Raw genomic sequence first — 19,440 nt, 5'->3', positions numbered from 1 at the left:
CACACACAAGAACACACATACAGACACACACACACACACACACAAGAACACACACATACAGACACACACACAAGAACACACACATACAGACACACTCATGTTCTTTTTGTCTCTCACATTTCTCTTTCTATCTCACACACACACTCAAACACACACACAGATGTAGCTTAAACTGATGAGTCAGTCCATGGTTTCTACATGGTTTCTCCACCCTTACACCCAGGAGTCAGGGGATCCAGTGTACTGGTTAGCCTTCTGAGAAGGCCTCCTCGTGGTGGAGTAGAAGTCCACGTAGTTAGCGGTGTTGGTATTGGATTTCAGTCTGTTAGGTTGGGAGGTGTTGTATCGCTCTGTGGAGGTCAGGTTCTCTGGCTCGTCCTGGTAAGGCCCAGGCTCCTCCTCCCCGTAGCCGTGCGGCGATGACAGATACATTCTGTAGTTGTTGTAAGTGTTCCTATCCAGCTCGTCGGAGTAGAACACATCTTCCTGCTGGTAAAACAAAAGACGAACTCAATCCCTTCAACACAACAAACATGGGTCCTACATGAGGGCGGAGGGACTATTACACACAACCAGTGAAGTAGTGGTATAAAATACAAAAAATAGGTGGGTAATCTCTGATCGCAGTCCGTTGTCCTATACATTCAATGCATTTTTCCAGTAAAAGGTGGGTACCCTCTTCCAAAATAAAACATGTACTATCCACTACACCACTGAACACAATGAAAGACCACATTTTAAGATGCATTTGATCCCTTGAACACAAGAAAGGCTCTATGGGGACTCAGTGGGCACCACTTCACCCAATAAAGGACAATAGGGTTGCGTAATCTTATTTCAGGTAACTGAAAGATAATTTAGAAGCCCAGTGCAGTCAGAATTAAGATTTTCCTGCGCTTGATCTATATTTCCACACTATGAGGTTGGAATAATACTGTGAAATTGAAAACAATTATGATAATGCCCTTTTAGAGTAAGAACTGTTTGAAATTAACGCTTGAAATTTCAGCCCGTTTGGGTGGGATGGAGTTTGATTGCCCGGTATGTCACCAGGTGGTAAATTAGTTAATAGACCAATAAGAAAGAGGGTTCCAAACCTCTCTGCCAATAATAGCTCGTTTCCCCCACTCAGACCACTCTCAGACAGTCCTAGCTAAATTCTTGCTAAGAAGCCATTGTAGTTTCCTGTTTGATACAGTTAACTGAAAACAATCACAGTAAGTAACTTCATTGTTACGCAGAAATGATTTGATGTTGAGATAAAAAAAAAAAAACGGCTGCATTGGCCCTTTAAGACACCAGAACCGCAACACATTTGTGCCTTACCTGGGACCTAGGACAGTCCTCTCTCGATGGTGAGGAATAGGACCCGATAAAATATGGTGTTTGCTTTTCTGACCCTGAAAGTGAAAAACGAAGATACGACTTTCAAGCGTGAGGCATTGCTAACTCCGCTGTGTGTATGAAACATTCCAAATATATACCAAATGCACAACGGAAAATGTACTAGCGAATAAAAATACCTTCATCGTGGCTTACCTGTGTACTGGTTTCTATGTAAACTGTTGTCTCCATAATATGTATCGAGTTGCATAGATGACTGAGCCCTCTGGTAGTTAGAGCTGTGTCTTCTGATTCCTAACATGGCAGGAGAGGAGGTTGCACTACCACCTGAGAAGACATTCCATCAATTCAATCACTCAAAATCAACATTATATTTAAAAACCACTTGTCAGAAAGTGCTTGACAGTAACCCGGGCCTAGACGTCAAAGAGCAAGCGGAAGCATAGTGGCAGGGAACAAACTTTGAGAGGAACCAGACCCGGAGGGAAGGTCCATTGTGGTGTGTGTTGATGAGTAGTTTGAACATGATAGTTGAGCGCTCTCACCTGATTGGCGGGGCACGGGGGACATCTGTAAGGTGCTAGTAGGCAGGGTTGGTTGAGACCTGTACCTGTCTCTCTCCAGAGTGGACACAGGAGTGAGGAAATGACCGTGGTGCCATCCGTCCTACAACAGAGATAATTGCTACTCTCAGGACAGTGATATTTTACCTCTGCAAAAACTGGATATCAAGGTATTTTATCAGAGATCACTTCAGTTTTTCCAAGGTTAAAATGGAGCCAAGTCTGCAACTTTTGATATGAGCTAAGCGATTATACCAGAACCATTGACTTGCGAAGACACAGTGATCTGACCTGTTTGTAGAGGGTGTGCAGGTCCCTGTACTGCCACAGCGTGTTGAGGACCTGAGCAGCAGCCTTCACCACCTTCATAGAATACCCCTTCCCCCTGCCCTTCCTGATGTCCAGCAGCTTCTCGATGCCCCCCGTGTCTGCCAGGGCCTTGGCGTTCTCCATGTTCCTGCTGGTGACTTCGTGGAGCGTGCAGCAGACAGACGCCACCGTCTCGTCAGACAGCAGGGAGGGGCTTCCCCCGGGGAGACGGTTCACCAGGTCCCGCATCGCATACTTTCCTGAGAGGGGAGACAAGGGGGCATGAAGGACTTAAGTGTGTGTGTGTGAGAAAGAGAGCGAGTTTCTGTGTGTGTGTGTGTGTGTCTGACCTATAAGCTCCTTGTTCCTGCTGTCCAGGGCCATGTTCCTCAGAGCGGTGGCCACAGAGCAGACCACCCTGTCGTTGTCCATCCTCAGCAGCTCCACCAGGATAGGAAGCCCCTTCTCCTTGCGCACCGCCGCGCGGATGTAGGCCGCAAACTGCACACAGGGCATTATGACGTCTATTGGCTTTTTATTGTCACCTTTATTCACCCAGGAAGTCCAGTTATGTTATTGCAGTACCATTACACTGATGTAACATGACAATAATACCGGATAAACAGCATTGCATGACAGACACGATCGTCAGGTGGGAGTTGTTGGTCTCTTGCGAAATGGATTTGATCTCAATGAGACATCTTAATGAGACTAACCTGTATAGACAAAGGTTACAATGAAAAAAAAAGCGTGACACCTTCCAGTTTCCAGCGGAGAGGTTCTGAAGGGATCCGGCGGAGCCCTCCAGGGTGGCAGGGTTGGAGCTCTCTGCCAGCAGGCTGAGGTAGGGCTTCACCACGGCCGGGTGCCACAGCATCTCTGCCCCCAGCGGAGGCTTACCAAACCCCGGGATGGGTCCCACGCCGTCCCACTTGAAAGCATAATGAATAGCATGAGCGGGATATAGGCAGTCAGTTCTAATCAAATCTTGGTGGAGAAACAGCACAGAATGGAAGACACGTTGTCCTCTGTTGCAACATGAACTACCGAGTTCCAAACTGCCTCTGGAGCTTCATGAAATGGGTTTCCGTGGTCGAGCAGCCGCACACAAGCCTAAGATCACCGTGCGCAATGCCAAGAGTCGGCTGAAGTGGTGTAAAGCTTGCCGCCTTTGGACTCTGTTTGGTGGAGGAGGAATAATGGTTTGGGGCTGTTTTCATGGTTCGGGCTAGGCCCCTTAGTTCCAGTGAAGGGAAATCTCAATGCTACAGCATCCAATGACATTGTAGACGATTCTGTGCTTCCAACTTTGTGGAAACAGTTTGGGGAAGGCCCCTATCTGTTTCAGCATGACAATGCCCCGGTGCACAAAGCGAGGTCAATACAATACAATGGTTTGTCGAGATCAGTGTGGAAGAACTTGACTGGCCTGCACAGAGCCCTGACCTCAACCCCAACAAACACCTTTGGGATGAATTGGAACGCCTACTGCGAGCTGGTCCTAATGGCCCCAACATCAGTGCCCGACCTCACTAATGCTCTTGTGGATGAATGGAATCAGGTCCCCACAGCAATATTCCAACATCTAGTGGAAAGCCTTCCCAGAAGAGTGGAGGCTGTTATAGCAGCAATGGGGGGACCAACTCCATATGAATGCCCATGATTTTGGAATGAGATGGTCGACAAGCAGGTGTCCAAATACTTAGTGTACGTAGTGTATCTTAGCTAATGTTATGTGTTAATTCTAACACATTTCCAGGCGCCTTTATCATAAGGTGTCGGAGTGTGACTTAGCCAAGGAAAGCGGACAACCCCCTACTATACACACCTTATCATCCAGCCAGCCCCTCTTCTTCTTCTTCCTCTTCTTGCCCCAGCATAGGTAGTCTAGATCCTTACTGGGGGACCCGTAGCCCAGCAGGGCATCCAGTTCCTGAGTCCCCAGCAGGCGAGACGAGGGCATCTCTATCTCCAGACGGTAGGACAGGTTCCTCAGAGTACACACACAGTTCTCCACAATCTGGGAGAGGAGGGGAAGCATTTCAGTGACGCACACAACACACACACACACACACACACACAAACACACACACACACACACACACACACACACACACACACACACACACACACACACACACACACACACACACACACACACACACACACACATACACACACACAAGCTGGGATAGCAGAGATGGATGGGCAGAAACTGAGTGAAGAGGACGGGTCTAATTCTGGGTAAAGTAGAGGGGGTTCAGGCAGGTGAGGTGCATGTCATTGTTTCTGGACTAGCCTAAATGTACTACTCTTATAGTGAGCCCACCTTGCTGTCGAAGTCAGAGGTACTAACACAGGCCTTGAGGACATAGAGAAGTGAATCCACCAGCCCCTCACAACACCTCAGCTGACCTCTGGCCTCCTCTCCTGCTGAACTCAGGTTCCTGTAGCAAGACACAGTAGAAAGGTCAACAATGCCACATGAACACACACACACACACACACACACAGAGGAAGAATGCCATTTAACAGAAGCTTTAATCCAAAGCAGTGTACAGTCATCTGTTCTTACAGGGATGACTTCCTCACTCCTCACCTGAGGCAGCCGGTGGTGTTGCGCAGCAGGAGAGAGGAGTGGAACTTGAGCTTGGTCTCCTCTCGGTAGTTGCTGCTGCTCCAGCCGGAGTGGGGGATGACCACAGTGTTGGTCAGGGTGCTCAGAGCGTCCCTGATGATGGTCATCTTGACCGCGTCGCACGACGACAGGTTCCACAGCACCCCTAGTGGTAAAGGGGGATAGGCACGGAGGTAGTGAGCAGAGGACACGTGCTGAGGTGTGGCCACGGGGCTGGATACAGTCATCCCTCACTTGATAATGCAGGGATACTTGATAATGCAGGGATACTTGATAATGCAGAGATACTTGATAATGCAGAGATACTGGCAAGAAATACTGTATCAGCAAGCAGGCATATAGATCGATCTAGACCTCTCAAACTCAACTCCGGACCTCAAAGCCAGTTCAACTACGTTTTTTCCATGTTCCCCTCTAATCAGGGCCTGATTTAGACCTGGGACATCAGGTGGGTGCAATTAATTATCAGGAAAACCAGCAGGCTCCGGACCTAGTAGGGTAAGAGATGAATACCCCTGGTCTAGATAGTCATAAAAACAGGCAGACAGCAACAAAAAAAAAGAGACAGAGAGACGTACCAGTGACCAGCTCCCTGACTTCGTTGTCGGTGGTCCTCCTCAGCAGTCTGAGCAGAGCGGGGACGCCACCAGAGTTCCTCAGGGCCACCTTGTTGTCGTCGGTAGCCTTGCCATAAACCAGGTTCCTCAGGGCTCCGCAGGAACTCCTCTGCACCTCCACAGCCTTGTGGTCCAGCAGGTCCACCAGGTGCTGAACACCTCCCAGGTAACACACCTGTTAGAAGAAGTTCAAGGTCACACACACCTGGAGCTGACATAAAAGGTATAATCAATAACAGTTATTTAAGCAATAAGGCCCAAGGGGGTGTGGTATATGGCCGATTTACCACGCCAAAGGGCTGTTCCCTGACACGACGCAACGCAGAGTGCCTGGATACAGCCCTTAGCAGTGGTATTTTGGCAATATACCACAAACAACCGAGGTGCCTTAATGCTATTATAAACTGGTTACCAACGTAATTAGAACAGCAAACCATTTTACTGCAGTGGGCTAAATCAGGGTCACACAGAGTGATTCTTGGTAGTCTTTAACCAATCTACTTTGAAACAAAAGTTTACACCTCGCACACGTGGTTATAGGCTTAAAATAAACAAGACAACAGTATATAGAGTCAGGTATAGAGTTAAAATGTGTTACATTCTGAGTTTGCATCCCAATATTACACTTTATATACATCACAGAAGACTCAAATATAACAAAACCGTTTGACATTTTCTGGAAAAAAAAGTGTATTTTTATTTTTATGGAAATGGTGCAAAATGTTAATAACATTCCACCCGGAACACTGAGTCCGATTTGGTCATTTGACTGCAGAAAAGGGTTATGTGTTTGTGCTTTCAAATCCTCTCTAGGGAAGGACTTTTCATCCCCATATAGTCTGTTTGATCACACACGTCAGCTGAGAGGTTAGGAACAGACAGGGACAGACGGGGCATCCTGGTACCTCCACTTTGATGTGGTTGTCTCTGTAACACAGGTGCTGGAGGTAGGCTGCAGCGTTGGCCTGGACCGAGGGGAAGTGATGCTGCAGCATGTGGATCACCTCAGGGAGATCGGGGTCACGCCACGCAAACTCCCTACAGAGGGTGGGGAGGGAGAGAGAGATAGATAGAGGGAGAGAGAGAGGGAGAGAGAGATAGAGGGAGAGGGAGAGAGAGAGGGAGAGAGAGATAGAGGGAGAGAGACAGGGGGAGGGAGAGAGAGATAGATAGAGGGAGAGAGAGGGGGAGGGAGAGAGAGAGGGATAGATACAGGGGGAGGGAGAGAGAGATAGATAGAGGGAGAGAGACAGGGGGAGGGAGAGAGAGAGATAGAGGGAGAGAGACAGGGGGAGGGAGAGAGATATAGATAGAGGGAGAGAGATAGATAGAGATAGATAGAGGGAGGGAGAGAGACAGGGGGAGGGAGAGAGAGAGAGATAGATAGAGGGAGGGAGAGAGACAGGGGGAGGGAGAGAGAGAGAGATAGATAGATAGAGGGAGATAGACAGGGGGAGGGAGAGAGACAGATAGATAGAGAAAGAGAGACAGCGAGAGAGAGAGAGAGATAGAGGGAGGGAGAGATAGATAGAAGGAGCGATAGATAGAGGGAGAGAGATATAGAGAGATAGATAGAGAGAGATAGATAGAGATAGAGGGAGAGAGATAGAGAGATAGATAGATAGATAGATAGATAGATAGAGAGAGAGAGAGAGAGACAGGGGGAGGGAGAGAGAGATAGAGGGAGAGAGAGACAGGGGGAGAGAGACAGTGGGAGGGAGAGAGAGAGAGATAGATAGAGGGAGAGAGAGACAGGGGGAGGGAGACAGTGGGAGGGAGAGAGAGAGAGATAGATAGAGGGAGAGAGAGACAGGGGGAGGGAGAGAGAGAGAGATAGAGGGAGAGAGACAGGGGAGGGAGAGAGAGAGATAGAGAGGGAGAGAGATAGGGGGATGAGAGAGAGAGAGAGAGAGATAGATAGATAGATAGATAGATAGATAGATAGATAGATAGAGAGAGAGAGAGAGAGACAGGGGGAGGGAGAGAGAGATAGAGGGAGAGAGAGACAGGGGGAGAGAGACAGTGGGAGGGAGAGAGAGAGAGATAGATAGAGGGAGAGAGAGACAGGGGGAGGTGGAGAGAGATTGTGCCAATAAAGCCCCTTGAATTGAATTGAGAGAGATAGAGGGAGAGAGACAGGGGGGGGGAGAGAGATAGAGGGAGAAAGAGACAGGGGGAGGGAGAGAGAGAGAGAGGGGGAGAGAGAGACGGGGAGGGAGAGAGAGAGAGATAGAGGGAGAGAGAGACAGGGGGAGGGAGAGAGAGAGAGAGAGGGAGAGAGAGACAGGGGGAGGGAGAGAGAGAGAGAGAGAGAGAGGGAGAGAGAGACAGGGAGAGGGAGAGAGATAGAGGGAGAGAGAGACAGGGGGAGGGAGAGAGAGAGAGATAGAGGGAGAGAGAGACAGGGGGAGGGAGAGAGAGAGAGAGGGAGAGAGAGACAGGGAGAGGGAGAGAGAGAGAGATAGAGGGAGAGAGAGACAGGGGGAGGGAGAGAGATAAAGAGAGAGAGATAGAGGGAGAGAGAGACAGGGGGAGGGAGAGAGAGAGATAGATAGAGGGAGAGAGAGAGAGATAGATAGAGGGAGAGAGAGAGAGATAGAGAGAGAGAGAGATAGATAGAGAGAGAGAGAGGGAGCGAGAGATAGATAGATAGAGGGAGAGAGAGAGAGAGATAGAGAGACGTGTGCATGTGTGTGCGTGTGTGTGTGTGATGGTGCGTTGTGTATTTGTACCTAGGATCCTTTTGTATACTGTCTATGGAGGGGGACCTTGTGGCAGCCCTGTCGACTAGACCAGAGTGCCTGGAGAAAGAGGTCTCATTGGGCCCCTGTCCCTGCTGGGAGACCCTGTAGGGGTCTGCATATGACCCTGCAGTGTTCAGCCCATAGCTGCTTCTTTGGTACGCCAGGGTGCTGCAATGGCTTGTGGTCCTCTGGAGGGTCCGCTGAAGGTTCTCCGTACCTGGAGAAAGACACAGATCTATTCAGGGTGGGGCGTAGCCCGCCCCCCCACACACACACACACACACACACACACACACACACACACACACACACACACACTTCTCCACTTCGAGTCTGTATAACTGCATCGCCATGTGTCTTAGAAAAGACAGCCCACATATGAATATCGTGTTGACTGTAGATTTTCAAACTAGTCATAACACAAGGTGCAAGTCTCTGGTCCCAACGGTGCTAGCCATGTGTAGTTGCGTCTGCTGGTAGTGTGTTGCAGTACCCGTGAGTGTCCTGTAGATAGCGCCGTGTGATCCGTGGTGGGCGTGGGTGGGGCTGTGATACAGGGGGCTTTGGAAGGCTCTGTCGTCGTAGACAGGCGTGACATGGCAGTCAGGAGACATGGCCATCCTCATATCCTGGTCCAGTGGGCTGTGGTGAGTGGCGTAGGAGCTGTGCAGGCCTGGACACACACAGTGGAACATTAATAGTCATGGCATTATTTACACTGTGTCAGCTGTCAACATGGGCTTTGAGGACAATGTCGTTGGTGATGGAAGGTGGTGAATTTCTTCATCAACCCGGAATCAACCTTAAATCAACCTTAAATCTAAAATAATATTACAATCTGTAATCAGTTGTGTCGTATGTTGGTTGTGAATGGTTCATTCTAGGCTGCTCTACAGTGTGAAAGTAGATATATGTTCATGGTTGAGATTGATGCAAGCGGTTGAGTATTTATTAGGATCCCCATTAGCTACTACCAAAGCAGCAGCCACTCTTCCTGGGGTTCGCTCAGGGTTGGAACAAAACAACAACAGCATACGTCACTAAATAAATCAATACGACATACAAGAACATTATTACTCTATTACTACAAATGACAATATAAAATCTCTTCACGGTGCCCAAGTCCAGAAACACACAGCACTGAAATAGAACCAAGACGACATGGGACTCTCTTCAACATCAGGTAGCTCAAGCTAGCCGTGAAATCAGAAAAAGAAAAAAACGAATAAAACAACACCATCACAGCACAGCGTGTGAAGAGACCCCTGGTGGCGTGTCCTGTGGGGTATGTACGGGTGTCTGAGCTGTTTGAACCCACAGCGTGTGAAGAGACCCCTGGTGGCGTGTCCTGTGGGGTATGTACAGGTGTCTGAGCTGTTTGAACCCAGAGCGTGTGAAGAGACCCCTGGTGGCGTGTCCTGTGGGGTATGTACGGGTGTCTGAGCTGTTTGAACCCACAGCGTGTGAAGAGACCCCTGGTGGCGTGTCCTGTGGGGTATGTACGGGTGTCTGAGCTGTTTGAACCCACAGCGTGTGAAGAGACCCCTGGTGGCGTGTCCTGTGGGGTATGTACGGGTGTCTGAGCTGTTTGAACCCACAGCGTGTGAAGAGACCCCTGGTGGCGTGTCCTGTGGGGTATGTACGGGTGTCTGAGCTGTTTGAACCCACAGCGTGTGAAGAGACCCCTGGTGGCGTGTCCTGTGGGGTATGTACGGGTGTCTGAGCTGCTTGAACCCACAGCGTGTGAAGAGACCCCTGGTGGCGTGTCCTGTGGGGTATGTACGGGTGTCTGAGCTGTTTGAACCCACAGCGTGTGAAGAGACCCCTGGTGGCGTGTCCTGTGGGGTATGTATGGGTGTCTGAGCTGTTTGAACCCACAGCGTGTGAAGAGACCCCTGGTGGCGTGTCCTGTGGGGTATGTACGGGTGTCTGAGCTGTTTGAACCCACAGCTGGGTGCTTTCAACACGCCAATACCTCGCACAAAGACAAGTAGTGATGCAGTCAATCTCTCCTCTACTTGGAGCCAGGAGAGATGGACATGCATGTTCTTGATTCTTAGCCCTCGGTGTACATTTCAGCTGTGCTGCTCTGCTCTTGGACAACTGTAATTTGCCCATGTCCATCTTTGCAGCACTTGACCATATATCTGAGCAGTAGTCCTGGTGTGATGAAACTACGGCCTGTCGGACTTGTGTAGTTGATTGTGATGTCACGAAGGCAGAGCAGTGCCTTATCATGGACAGAATTCTCCCCATCTTAGCTACCGTTGCATCAATATGTTTTGACCATGACAGTTTACAATCCAGGGTTACACCAATCAGTTTAGTCTCCTCAACGTGCTCAATTGCCCCATTATTTATTAGAAGATTTAGATGAGGTTTAGGGGTTTAGCGAATGATTTGTCCCAATATACGAAGCTGGTTGAAGTGACCACACCAACGCTAGAGTGCATATTAGATGGTGGCAGTCTATTGTGGAACCTCTTTTGAAAGCTCAACCTATTGAGATGTACTGTGCAGTATAGGCCTACGGCCAACAAGAATCCCCTGCATCACTCTGCTTCAGCGTAACGAGCGGTAAAAGGCTATGCTTTATGGTTCTCCAGGGCGCACTTGATTCACTTTGCCAATAGGCTCCATTCATTTGGCCCAGTAAAATAGATGGAAACCAATCCATGGTGCTTTGTCATTTACCAAACAACCCCCCCCCCCCACGGCAGAGCTCTGGTTACGCCTCAAATGGCACCCTATTCCCTATATAGTGCACTACTTTTGCCCAGAGCCCTATGGTTAACTTCTGAACCAGGGATTTATAAAACAGGGCATTGTGGGTCAGTAGGGTAGGCTCAGTGATATGATGCGCTGCAGGATGGCTCAGGATAAAGGACAAACACATCTCTCTGTCGCCACACTGTCAGCAACACGGCAGATCTAGTATTTAGTTAAAATCATCCCTTTCGCACGGAAACCAATGGATCTAAACAAAAGCTAAATCGATTCAGAAAGACAAGTTCTCTGCACGTAAATAAGAAGAGCGACTGGTAACGTTGGCCCTTTTTCAAGTATATTTTTCCTACCCTTTAATCAGCATAAAATGACCCTTCATAGCTAGAATCCTTACTTGCTACATCAATTTTTGGACTTATAAATGAGTGATGCTGTATATACCCATTGATTCTTGAAGAATATAACTGATATAAATGCCTCATGAAGTTGGTTCGATTGTTTTAGGCCTACCCAATCAGAACCCAAAATATGCGTTTTTTTATACTCCAATGTTTGTAAACAAAGCAAATGTAAATAAACACTGTATAGCAGGGTTCCCCAACTAGCGGCCTGCAGGGGATTTTATTTCAAATCTGTTCCAAAGTCATTCCCACGCATAAAAGAGATACTGTATATGAGATCACGTACAAATGTAAGCAAGGTTTGAAATGATGATGTTTTGGTCAAATATTATATCTTCTTGCGGTCAATTTGCAGTCTACAAATGATTTGTAACTATGTTCCAGCCCCCTGACCATCCGCTCATGGAAAAATCATCCCGCGGCTAAATCTAGTTGATGATCCTTGCTGTATAGCCTTAAAACATGGATAAAACTATTATTTTGATGGATGGTCAGTCCAGCTCTTGTTTTGAATTTGAGAGTGGTTAAATTTATCCAGGCCCATCCCTCAGCGTTTTACCAAAACACTTTGTTATTGTTTTAATTAAGGTGTGTGTGTGTGTGTGTGTGTGTGTGTGTGTGTTTCGTGGCAGAGTCCTGCTGTATGACTAACCAGTGAGGCTGTCAGGCCGTGACAGAGGCAGGGCGGTCCTCTCGTAGAGCCCGTAGGCGTCATGTCTGTAGGGGAGAACCCCCTGGCGGGGCAGTGTGGAGCCGTAGTGCTGGGGCACAGCCGTCATACAGGACCTCAGAGGAGAGCCAGACAGCCCCCTCCCCTCCACCAGAGACAGTGTAGACCCCAGGCGCCCGGAGACACTACCCATCGCCTGGTGAGGTGAGGTGGCATGATTGCCGCTGCCTGGATGGGGGCTGGTCCGGAGAGGAGAGTCGCCGTTCCCGTTCCTCTGGTGGGTGGGGGAGTAAGGAGAGGTGGCACGCTGGAAGGAGGGGGTGGTGCCTGGACCGGGCGGGGAGGAGGGGGGCATGGTGGTCCCGGGGAAGATGCTGGCGAGGGGTTTGGGCTCGGTGAGGATGGGTGAGCCGTAGGCGCTGCCACCCTGGGAGGTGCGGAGAGAGACCCGGGACGGGGACACTGTGCCCCCCACACCACACACAGGAGACTGGCCCCGGGAGGGGAGGGAGCCCATCCTCCTCATCACCCGCCCTGACGCGGAGGCCTGGGATAAGAGGGATGCAGGAAGCAGAGTGAGTGGGGGAGAGACACAGGGGGTCAGCGAGTGGGGGAGAGATATGGACAGGAAAGACAATTCAGTCCTTACATATGGTTATCTTTAACTTTGAATTGTATACAGATTCAGTAGGTTAACTATGATATTATATAAATAGGCAGGTATTTAAAAGGTTTTATCATATAAACATGTGGGCATATATATAGGTTGTCTCTCTTCACACTAGAGGTGGGTTAGTGTATATTAGCTACCTGTACGGAGGCCTGCCCCTCTGCCCGGGAGCTCCTGCCGTGACTGGGGCTTCCCCTGGGGCCACTGCCTGACAGCACGTGTCTGGGCTCTGACAGAACCACGTTCTCTCTGCTCACACTGTAGTAACTAATACTGCTGTCCTGGTAGCCACTGTCTGCATAGGACGTCATATGGGCCACAGATCCTGTAGGAAGGAGGCGAGGGGAGGGGTAGAGGAGAAAGAGGGGAGTGGGGGAAGGGAGGAGAAGGGGATGTAGGAGAGAGGAGAGGAGAAAGAGGTGAGGGAGGGGGGAGAGGGGGATGTAGGAGAGAGGAGAGGAGAAAGAGGTGAGGGAGGGAGGAGAGGGAGGAGAAAGTAGGAGTGAGGAGAGGAGAAAGAGGGGAGGGAGGGAGGAGAGGGGGATGTAGGAGAGAGGAGAGGAGAAAGAGGGGAGGGAGGGAGGAGATTGGGATGTAGGAGAGAGGAGAGGAGAAAGAGGTGAGGGAGGGAGGAGAGGGGGATGTAGGAGAGAGGAGAGGAGAAAGAGGGGAGGGAGGGAGGAGAGGGGGATGTAGGAGAGAGGAGAAAGAGGTGAGGGAGGGGGGAGAGGAAGCAGAGGACAGAATGATGTTTGAATGATGGTTTGCCTTGTTGGTCTTCAGGTCTATTTCAGAGCTAGGCTACACAGTGAATGAGCATTTATGCAATCGACACATTCATAATCAACACAGCATGCCCCGGTATGTAAAAGGTAAGTGCCCATTTAAATAAATATTGTCACTAAGTTATGGAACGTGCCCGCGTAGGATGATAAACTGTTTATTGTGCATTTTATGGCCAAATGAAATCTGTTGTTACATTAGTTGTAGATGTTGTCTTAATATTTCATTAGTAAACCATAGCTGCGTTATATACTGTACGTTGTGTCGCAGTACCTGGTATACTTTGATGTTATTCCACAGCTACTAGCTTACAGCTACTTTTACTTCAAAGAAGTTTAAGTTTTTTGATTTCAAAGCATTTTCAGTTTTTTGATTTCAAAGCATTTTCAGTTTTTTGATTTCAAAGCATTTCTGCCTTTTGACTTTCAAACCCCTTTTCTCCTTTTTGATGTCATCATTCGTGCAAGTTCAAAAAGATTCTGCACAGCAGATTCCATCTAGCCCTAAACACTCTACATTCTCCATGCTAAATCTGAACTGTACGAAATGACGAAGGCGGATGAAAGTAATGACGCAGGAAGTAACAGACCCTCACTGTCATGCGGGGATGCTCTGTCCGCTTCAGGGATGTAGAGTGACCCGTGACCCTGATCAGCTCGGAGGAGACGGGAGGGTGACTGGTGAGAGCTGTCCATTACAGCAGCCCGGTGCTCTCCTGTACCAGACACATCTACTGAGGAAAACAAGATGCCGTCATGTCAACCTGTATCCTGTGATCGCTATCGAGACGGTTTAAAAATCACAGGAGGTTGGTGGCACCTTAACTGGGGCGAACGGGCTCGTGGTAATGACTGGAGCAGAGTAGGTGGAATGGTATCAAAGACATCAAGCACGTGGTTTCCATGGTTTCCAGGTGTTTGATGCCATTCCATTTGCTCTGTTCCGGGCATTATTATGAGCCGTCCTCCCCTCAGCCGCCTCCTGTGGTACAAACGTGTTCTTCCATTGGGCAACCCTATGGGTGTCGAGACAATTGGATTTCAATAGAGGTCAATGTGATTTTAATAAGATGTACCTGATGATCTCCAAGCAAAGGACTTCTCTGATGAGTCACTGTAAAGAAGAGAAGGTGGTGAAATAATGGAGGGAAGGGGGTGGGTCAGGACAGGCATGGAGAGGAGATGAGAGCTAGATCAACATGAGTTTACACTTTAGTCCCGTGTGTGTGCGTGTGTGTGTGTGTGTGTGTGTGTGTGTGTGTGTGTGTGTGTGTGTGTGTGTGTGTGTGTGTGTGTGTGTGTGTGTGTGTGTGTGTGTGTGTGTGTGTGTGTGTGTGTGTGTGCATGTTGTGCATTCGGTGAGCCTGGATGAAGGCATTACTGTAGCTACTCATCATCAGTAGCGCCATTGTAGGTGACATACTGATAGAGAAACAGGGTCAGTGCTCTGTGTGTGTGTGTGTGCATTTGTGTACCTGCTACTGGCATCATCATCATCGCCAGGCGACTCAGCTCCCAGCATGCACCTCTCCAGTTGACTGGCGACGATCTGACGCTCCTCCTCCAGCTCCCGGGTCAGACGCTCAAACTGGAGCTCCTACGGCAACACGGAAGGGACAAACGGTAGAATCATACTCGCCGAATGACACTTTCTTTCACTGACAACAGCTTCCATTGTGTTAACAATAACCAAGGTACACAGCCTTTGGCATGCTCACTCTGCATCGCCTTGAGAGCAGTTTGACGTTTCACCTGTAAAATATTTATGATCCTAAATGAATAAGTCAACAAAAGAGGCTTTGGCATTAAGGTCAGAGCTACCCAGATTCATCAGTCAGATTTCACGCTGAACAGGGACGGGTGTTTCTTAACGTGTTTGTCACAAGTCACCATTATTATAAGAAGTCAATTAAAAACCCTTCAAGGCTACACATGCCTAAAATGTCTAACGTGTATATAGACTAGACAGATTTGAGGTGAGACTAACTGCTAAACGATGAAGCGTCATCTTTTGGAAGCAGTCAGTGGCACAGTGGCAGCCAGCCACCAGCTCGAACACGATGGGTTCTTATCAGGATGGGGTCCTGCCAATAATCCCTCCTCTCATGCCAAGCAGTGCCAGGCTGTGTCTAGTACTGTACCGGCTGAGTGGTGAACTGGAGGCGGCACTGACTGACTGCCCGTTGTCACAGGGTCACAAACACAAAAGTGTCTCTGTCTAGTGAGAGGCGTCGACCCCGGAAGCTCAGATCCTGTCTGCTGTACACACACTAGAAACAGATGTACACACACTAGAACCAGATGTACACACACGAGAACCAGATGACATCTGCAACACACTGGAATCCTGCAATCACACAGGAATGTCAGCCAAAGACAGAGTGAGTGAGTGCAACACACACACACTCACACCAGAGAATTACTGGGCTCAACCAAGCACATCACACAAGCAAGCACAGACAGGGCGTAAACACACACACGATATATACAAGGGGGAAAAGCCCATAAACACACACACACACACACACACACACACACACACACTCCCTGGCAGCTGTCTAACTTCAACAGTTTGCAGCGCATTAGTGACCTCAGTGAAATATGTGTGACGTAACTGGATTGAACCAGCCTGGCTGGTCTGGTGCTTTAACCTCCAGATCTAGATTAGGATAGAGATGAGAGATGGACTGGTACCAAACATTCCATGACAACAACCAGAACACCATCATTCTAATTCTACGGAGAAGACTCTTGATAGAACGTCTTATTCTTTCGGGACTTTTGGCACTAACATGGGATCCACTGATTTTTCAAATCTCTAACTGGGTTTGGCACATTTCTGAATGGCTAATTGCTCATTCGGCATACTGTTTGATACAGCATCTAATGGACTATCACTATTCACTATGAAAATGCTGATTTTGCACAGATTATTACTGCGGCTCATCATACTACTACCGTTAGCTGACCCCCCCCATACTTCTGCTGACTCTTTACAAAATCTTCTAGAATTCAAGAGAGAAACCGATTAGAAAACACTTAGCCTAAAGCCTTAGGGGTCAACATACATCAAAACAGCATTGCCATATTCATGTAGCAATACAGTTTATGCAACAACAAAAACTAAAAAATACAAGAAAATCTATAAAAATATCATCAGGAAGACACTTCCAGTTTTCAGAATATGACAAAAATGAAAAAAGATACTGCATTAATATTGTGACATTCACATTAGTCATCACTCATTACTTTACTAGCACTCAGGACGACAGAACAGTGAGGTAGCCTACACTGTACATCTGTAAATCCTTTATCTGTAAACACTTCCCCACAATTCTGATTGAGCGACAGTCTCAGAAAACACTGCTCAATCAATTCTACCATCTCTAAATTAGAGGTCGACCGATTAATCGGTATGGCCGATTAACTAGGGCCGATTTCAAGTTTTCATAACAATCGGAAATCGGTATTTTTGGACGCCGATTTGGCCTTTTTTTTTTACACCTTTATTTAATCTTTATTTAACTAGACAAGTCAGTTAATAACACATTCTTATTTTCAATTACGGTCTAGGAACGGTGGGTTAACTGCCTCATTCAGGGGCAGAACGACAGATTTTTACCTTGTCAGCTCGGGGGATTCAATCTTGCAACCTTACAGTTAACTAGTCCAACGGTCTAACCACCTGCCTCTCATTGCACTCCATGAGGAGCCTGCCTGTTACGCGAATGCAGTAAGCCAAGGTAAGTTGCTAGCTAGCATTAAACTTATCTTATAAAAAACAATCAATCAGTCATAATAACTAGTTAACTACACATGGTTGATGATATTACTAGTTTATCTAGCGTGTCCTGCGTTGCATATAATTGATGTGGTGCGTATCGTTGCTCCAATGTGTACCTAACCATGAACATCAATGCCTTTCTTAAAATCAATGCACAGAAGTACATATTTTTAAACCTGCATATTTAGCTAAAAGAAATCTAGGTCAGCAGGCAATATTAACCAGGTGAAATTGTGTCACTTCTCTTGCGTTCATTGCACGCAGAGTCAGTGTATATGCAACAGTTTGGGCCGCCTAATTTGTCAGAATTTTATGTAATTATGACATAACATTGAAGGTTGTGCAATGTAACAGGAATATTTAGACTAATGGATGCCACCCGTTAGATAAAATGGTTCCGTATTTCACTGAAGGAATAAACGTCTTGTTTTCGAGATGATAGTTTCCGGATTCGACCATATTAATGACCCAAGGCTCCTATTTCTGTGTGTTATTATGTTATAACTAAGTCTATGATTTGATAGAGCAGTCTGACTGAGCGATGGTAGGCACCAGCAGGCTCGTAAGCATTCATTCAAACAGCACTTTCGTGCGTTTTGCCAGCAGCTCTTCGTTGTGCGTCAAGCATTGCGCTGTTTATGAGTTCAAGCCTATCAACTCCCAAGATTAGGTTGGTGTAACCGATGTGAAATGGCTAGCTAGCTAGCGGGGTGCGCGCTAATAGCGTTTCAAACGTCACTCGCTCTGAGACTTGGAGTGGTTGTTCCCCTTGATCTGCAAGGGTAACGCTGTTCCTGGTTCGAGCCCAGGGAGGAGCGAGGAGAGGGATGGAAGCTATACTGTTACACTGGCAATACTAAAGTGCCTATAAAAACATCCAATAGTCAAAGGTTAATGAAATATAAATGGTATAGAGAGAAATAGTCCTATAATTCCTATTATAACTACAACCTAAAACTTCTTACCTGGGAATATTGAAGACTCATGTTAAAAGGAACCACCAGCTTTCATATGTTCTCATGTGCTGAACAAGGAACTTAAACGTTAGCTTTCTTACATGGCACATATTGCACTTTTACTTTCTTCTCCAACACTTTGTTTTTGCATTATTTAAACCAAATTGAACATGTTTCATTATTTATTTGAGGCTAAATTGATTTATTGATGTATTATATTAAGTTAAAATAAGTGTTCATTCAGTATTGTTGTAATTGTCATTATTACAAATAAATAAAAATCGTCCGATTAATCAGCATTGGCTTTTTTTGGTCCTCCAATAATCGGTATCGGCGTTGAAAAATCATAATCGGTCGACCTCTACTCTAAATGCATAACATAACAGCAGAAGGGAAAAGGGGAGGGACAAAGACTCATAGAACTAGAACAATATGGGGAGAGACAGAGAGATCGGGAGGGCATGCGACTCATACCTACTGAGAGAGCACGAGAGGAGCAAAGGAGGGAGCTATACCTGTTCTTTGACCGAGGCCAGTAGGTTGAGGGTGGTGGTGTCTGCTTGGCTGTGCCCACTCGGTCCCTCTCTGGCCGGCAGAGACCCTTCCCCCTCCTCTCCCATCTCCGGGGATGGCATCCTCCACCCTCTCTGCCCTGTGGAGACATGCCCAATACACATTACACAGACAATATGTTACTGTCCAGCACTAAAACCAAACAAGGACTGCAGTGCTTGGAAGGCTCAACTGCTTGCTATTTCATTTTGCTTCCTACTGGCAATGCACTTCCACCAATGTGACAGGCTTAGAAGCGCTGCACAGCACTTCAACTAGAAGCCTGATAACAACAGCAATACAATTACTACAGCCACTGTCAATGGTATGTCAGCTCTCCTAATGCAAGATGCTGCTGCATTACATCAGGGCATTGGTGCAGCCAGTTCAATGAAAATGGACTGTGAGGTCAATGCATGATAGTATGATGATACACTGGAGCTATAACCCCATGATAGATACACTGTAACAAAGTCACCGCGTTTGAAGTGTGAACATGCAAGTGAAAATGTACACGGCGCATGTGGATATTAAGAAGGTGAATCATCTGACACTACCTAGGTTGAAATGATAGGAATCCTGCATTTACAATTCTGCAACAGCTGCTTACTTACGAGGCACGAGCTAGTGCGATTCCTTAGCCGCCAGATGTTGCTGATGTACTGCTCAGGTTATACGTCCGT

At 47.6% G+C, this 19,440-nt stretch overlaps 1 protein-coding gene across 1 annotated transcript; it reads right to left on the bottom strand.

Annotated features, from left to right (window-relative positions):
• Positions 1–53: 53 nt before the first annotated feature.
• On the bottom strand, positions 54–19,428 carry LOC139414154 (plakophilin-4-like). The gene is made up of 21 exons (XM_071162036.1): positions 19,372–19,428; positions 18,721–18,857; positions 14,941–15,062; positions 14,542–14,579; positions 14,056–14,196; positions 12,824–13,008; positions 11,996–12,560; positions 8,709–8,888; positions 8,204–8,432; positions 6,377–6,509; positions 5,433–5,646; positions 4,816–4,999; positions 4,546–4,663; positions 4,045–4,236; positions 2,974–3,147; positions 2,567–2,717; positions 2,199–2,476; positions 1,890–2,010; positions 1,540–1,671; positions 1,327–1,400; positions 54–489 (listed from the first exon to the last, which is right to left on the bottom strand). The coding sequence occupies exons 2-21, from the start codon at positions 18,838–18,840 to the stop codon at positions 214–216; spliced, it is 3,627 nt and encodes a 1,208-aa protein (XP_071018137.1). The 5' UTR covers positions 18,841–18,857; positions 19,372–19,428; the 3' UTR covers positions 54–213.
• Positions 19,429–19,440: the final 12 nt, after the last annotated feature.

This window comes from Oncorhynchus clarkii, chromosome 7, assembly GCF_045791955.1.
Source record: "Oncorhynchus clarkii lewisi isolate Uvic-CL-2024 chromosome 7, UVic_Ocla_1.0, whole genome shotgun sequence".
Classification (NCBI taxonomy): domain Eukaryota; kingdom Metazoa; phylum Chordata; class Actinopteri; order Salmoniformes; family Salmonidae; genus Oncorhynchus; species Oncorhynchus clarkii.
Note: the sequence above shows the minus strand (reverse complement) of the source record. Positions and strands in the feature narration are given on the sequence as shown.

Excerpts from the sequence above, each read along its gene's own strand:
- LOC139414154 (XM_071162036.1), bottom strand. The coding sequence starts at position 18,840 with ATGCCATCCCCGGAGATGGGAGAGGAGGGGGAAGGGTCTCTGCCGGCC. Across the intron at positions 13,009-14,055 it reads ATCCCCGCATGACAGTGAGG|GATCTGTGGCCCATATGACG; the intron begins GTCTGTTACTTC and ends TCCTTCCTACAG. Across the intron at positions 8,889-11,995 it reads ACGGCCTGACAGCCTCACTG|GCCTGCACAGCTCCTACGCC; the intron begins GTTAGTCATACA and ends GTGTGTGTCCAG.